Source organism: Coenobita brevimanus, chromosome 85 (genome assembly GCF_032717465.1).
Source record: "Coenobita brevimanus isolate Jiangsu-jjx chromosome 85, ASM3271746v2, whole genome shotgun sequence".
In the NCBI taxonomy this organism is placed as follows: Eukaryota; Metazoa; Arthropoda; class Malacostraca; order Decapoda; family Coenobitidae; genus Coenobita; species Coenobita brevimanus.
The window spans coordinates 3147501-3152500 of record NC_137038.1 but is presented as its reverse complement, the minus strand read 5'-3'; the positions used below and the strand labels follow the sequence as shown (position 1 = coordinate 3152500).

The 5000-nt window shown below is 44.0% G+C and overlaps 1 protein-coding gene across 1 annotated transcript in view; it reads right to left on the bottom strand.

Annotated features, from left to right (window-relative positions):
• The window catches only part of LOC145410394 (kin of IRRE-like protein 3), a gene marked incomplete at its 3' end in the record, with an annotated part of 114827 nt that overhangs the window by 5678 nt on the left and 104149 nt on the right, over positions 1 to 5000 (bottom strand). Inside the window, exons 8-9 of the mRNA XM_080280547.1 lie at positions 4088 to 4218; positions 2390 to 2549 (exon numbers count right to left, since the gene is read on the bottom strand). Of these exons, the coding sequence (XP_080136673.1) occupies positions 2390 to 2549; positions 4088 to 4218 (291 nt within the window). The remainder of the gene's footprint in view (positions 1 to 2389; positions 2550 to 4087; positions 4219 to 5000) is intronic.

The following is a 5000-nucleotide window of genomic DNA, read 5'->3' as shown; positions in this document are numbered from 1 at the left end:
AAACATTGGAATATATTTATTGAGAACAACTCTAAGAAGTCCCCTCGAGACGTCAGCATGTGGAACTGTCATTAATTCCCTATGGGCCAATTAACGTTCACCTTCATACATGTCTACACCCTTCTGCCACAATATTCGCCATAGATTCCACAATATTTCTCCTCATCATTACTTTCCAATACAAAGCATACCATTAGTCATGATAATGATTGCACACACACACACACACACACACACACACACACACACACACACACATACACACACGAGAGAGAGAGAGAGAGAGAGAGAGAGAGGGTAGATGGGGGAGGGAGGAGGGAGACAAGAAAGGACGGAAGCAGAGGTTTAGAGAGAGATTCAGTCAGGAGGTGCTGTGACCTGAAATGGCAACTTACAAATTCTTGATGACAGGCGAATCAAGCTAAAAAAAAAAAAAAAAAAAAAAAAAAATAAAAGGAATAATATGCTATTAAATCTAAATATACAACGAATAACTGGTCCAATATTTTTCGTTTATTTTTAGCGCTTTGTAACTCAAAAAAAAAAAAAAAAAGTTGCATCCAAAAACAGGAACCACAGTTCATATTGACCTGTGAGCATAGCGGGTCACTTATACCCATTCATTGTGTGTGTGTGTGTGTGTGTGTGTGTGTGTGCGCGCGCGCCTCTTGCCCTCAGGGTTGTCCCTGGCCAGCTTGTATTCCCACAGGTCGTTAAATCAGATGCCTTCGGCCTTTGACAGTGACTTTGGAGTAAAACAGACGATATTCTACATTCGTTTTTCCTGAGACAGACTATAACCCTCTACCAACCCACTTCTTGACACGTAGGAAGCACGTATGGTTTGGCTATATGGTTACCACCCAGCGTTGTAAATGGTTTCTTGGCTTACAGGAAACCATTTGGCTTGTCACTCAGTGTAAAGCCACCTGTAAAGGAAAGAAAAGCAATAAGAAGTGACAGGAAAGATGGGAGAAATAGGAAGAGAGGAGGGCAGGCACAGAAAAAGAATGATAAAGGCTAAGGAAGAAGTAGGCAGCACTACATCAAGTGAGTGGATGATGGTCGCCACCACCTACCACAGTAGTATAATTTAATGTAGTATAATTTAATCTGATATAATGTAATCTGGTATAATTTAATCTAGTGTAATGTAATCTGGTATAATTTAATCTAGTGTAATGTAATCTGGTATAATTTAATCTGGTATAATTTAATCAGGTATAATTTAATCTGAATTCTCAGCTTAATTATAAAATATTGTTCTAACGCAGACTATTGGTATTTTTTTCTGACGGCTTCGTAGTTGAAATTTTCCTCTATGATTTACATTTCGCACTGGGAAAAGGAAGAGGTTAAATGATTCTCTCTCTCTCTCTCTCTCTCTCTCTCTCTCTCTCTCTCTCTCTCTCTCTCTCTCTTAAAATAAACATAATCGTTTTTAATTTCTGTCCTTGCATTATTAACACATTTGGCCGTGTTGGTGTGAAGGTTATTTTTTTAAATTATGAAAAAAAAAAATAGTGTTGGAGTCTTCTGTCCTGAAAATGAGAGTTTGCTGACGAATATGTGAGAAAAAATATATATGGGAAAAAAAGGTGAATGCTTTAAATGATCTTCCTGCATTTGTAAGACTTATATATCGTCATCTTGCCCAGGGTGTAAGAGTTAATTGTTTCCCGTTGACGTGAAGAAAGAAGAAAGAATTGTATTGGCTTCTGTTTTAAAAGTTAGAGAGTTTGTTGACGGCTTTGAGTGAAAAAATGTGAGCGTGTGACATTCTCCTCTTCCATTTTGAGCACATAGCCTTTCCTCCTCTTGTGAATGTAAGAGTTAGTTGAGTCCTCTTGATGTGAAAAAGGATTAAAAAATTGTCTTGACTTCTCCTGTTCTGAGAATGAGAGAGTTTGTTTGCAATTCTGATAAAAATGTGAACGTTTGAAATAATCTTACTGTATTGTTAACACTCACCTTTCCTCTGCCTTTCTGCCCACACTTTATGAGTTGAATTATCCCCCTTCCTTTCCTACTTACACTTATTACTCCCTCCCTCCTTTCCACACTTACACTTAACACTGGATTAAACTGCCCCTTCCCCGTCATACTTACGCTTAAAACTACACTGCTTCCCCTAGTCATACTTAATACTAATTTTCAGTCTCTCTCTCTCATACTAAAACAACACTAACCACTTACACTTATAACTGCCCCCTCCCCTCACTTATCGCTCCTGATTCTCACACTTACTCCTCCCCTTACTCACACTAACACCCCTCCCAACTCCCCTCCAGCTCACACTTATCCCTCTCCCCCTTCACACCACTATCCTCATCTTCATATATATCACCATTCCCTTACTCACACTTATCCCTCTCCTCTCACTACTCACACTTCACACTAAGCTGGACGGCGTTGGAGCTGCCTGTGCCATGTAGGTTAGTGGCCCTGCATGTGTATAGGCCAGATGAGGCTTTTGTGGCACCCTGTAGTACGAGGCTCTGGTTGGTTTGAATTACCCCCCTCGCACCTCGCACCCCGACCTCCACACCCTGTAGGAGAGATAGATAGATGGATAGATAGATTCGCTTCACACCCCGACCTCCACACCCTGTACGAGATAGATAGATGGATGGATGGGTGGATTTAAAGATGGATAGGTAGGTAGGTAGGTAGACAGACATATGAATGGATCGGTGGATAGATGGATGGATAGACAGATGGATGGATAGTTGGCTGGCTGGATGGATAGATAGATAAATGGATAGATGGGTAGGTAGGTAGGTAGATAGGTAGATAGATAGATGGATGGATAGCTGGATGTATGAGTAGATAGATAGATGGATGAGGGGATGGATGGATAGATAGATGGAGTCCACACCCTGTAGGATAGATATATAGATAAATAGATAGATAGTTGGATGGATAGATAGATGGAGTCCACACCCTGTAAGATAGATAGATAGATAAACAGATAGATGGATTGATAGATAGTTGGATGGATGGATAGATGGACTCCACACCCTGTAAGACTGATAGATAGACAGGTAGATACAGATACTTTGAGCAAATAGATGGATATGAATAGATAGATAGATAGATAGGCATATAGTTAAATAGCTCGAGAGAGAGAGAGAGAGAGAGAGTAGAGAAAATAGATATATAGTCGATTTTTGGCTCACCCCTCCTGCCTTAGAGCAGACTGGGAGATTAGGCCGGAGAAAAATGAATGTCTTAGCTCTAGTTGATTAGTATTCTCTCTCTCTCTCTCTCTCTCTCTCTCTCTCTCTCTCTCTGTCATATCTCACCCTTCTCCCTCCTTTCCCCCTTCTCTCATTCTTTCAGTCTCGCTTTCTCTCCCTCACTCAATATTTCCCTCCACACTCCCCTCCCTCTCACCCTTCTCCCTTCCCTCCCTGTCTCCTCTTCCTCCTCCTTTCCATCTTCTTTCTCTCCCGCTCTCCCTCCTCTCTTCCTCTTCCCTCCCTTGTTCTCTCTTTCCCTCCCTTCCCTCCCTCTTTTATCCCTCCCTCTCTCCTTTATTAATCTTTCTCTCTCTCTCTCCACACTTCCCTCCCTCTAACCTACCTTTCCTTCCTCTTCTCTCCCTCTCTCTCACCATTTTCCCCCTTCCCTCCTTTTTCTTTCCTTCCCTCTGTCCTCAGTTCCTCCTTCCTTCCTTCCCTTCCTCTCCTCATCCTTCCCTTCTTCCCTCCCTCTCTACCTCTCTTTCCTTCTCTCTCCCTCTCTCTCTCTATCTCTCTTTCCTTCTCCCTTCTACACTTCCTTCCCTCTCTCTCCTCATCCTTTCCTCCTTCCCTCTCCCTCCCCTACCTCTCCTCATTCTTCCCTCCTTTCCTTCTTCCCTCTTTCTCCCCTCTCTCCCTCCTCCCCTTCTCTCTCTCTCTCCCCTCTCTTCCTCCTTTCCTACTTCTCTTTCTTCCCACCTTCCTTCCTTCTCTCCCTTCTTCCCTCCTTCCTTCTCTCCCTCCTTCCCTCCCTCCTCCTTTCCTACTTCTCTTTCTTCCCACCTTCCTTCCTTCTCTCCCTTCTTCCCTCCTTCCCTCCCTCCTCCTTCCCCACTACTCACATTAAGGAACCACTGGACCTTGAACACGCTGGGGTTGGCCTGGATGTCACACTCGAAGTACACATCGTCCCCCTCCTTGATGTTGCTCATGTCGAGGTTGTGGCCCGCCCTCAGCTGCAGCCTGGGCACGTCTGGGGAGGAGAGGGTTAAGTTGGATGAGGGTGGGTTGGGTTGGGTTGGGTTGGATTTGGTTGGATTGGGTAGGATTTGGGTAGAGTTGGGTTGGGTAGGATTTGGGTAGAGTTGGGTTGGGTTAGGTTTGGTTTGGTTGGGTTGGGTTAGGTTGGGTTGGATTTGGTTTGGTTGGGTTGGGTTGGATTTGGTTTGGTTGGGTTGGGTTGGATTGGATTTGGTTGGGTTGGGTTGGGTTAGGTTTGTTTTGGTTGGGTTGGGTTGGGTTGGATTTGGTTGGGTTGGGTTAGGTTTGTTTTGATTGGGTTGGGTTGGATTTGGTTGGGTTGGGTTGGTTGGGTTGGATAGAGTTGGGTTAGGTTGGACTGGGTTCGTTTGAGTTAGGTTAGGTTTGTTTTGGTTGGGTTGGGTTGGATTTGGTTGGGTTGGGTTAGGTTGGGTTGGGTTAGGTTGGGTTGGGTTGGGTTTAGGTGTATTCTCATTGTGGTTCTTCCTCTCCTTCAATTTCTGGGTAAGGGAAGAGCAGTTAGGTGAGGAGAGGGGAGCGTTAAAGGGGAAGGGGAAGAGAAGGGGAGGGAGGGGGAGGGGAGGGGAGTAAAGGGGGAGGGGGAGTTAGAGAAATAGAGAAAATTGTTGAGAGTTGCCTGGTCAAAGATCAAGGGATTCAGTGTAAATAAAATATAAATGAATTAAGCTTTTGATGGTAGGTAGGAATATGTATGTGGTCGAGAGAGAGAGAGAGAGAGAGAGAGAGAGAGAGAGAGAGAGAGAGAGAGAGAGA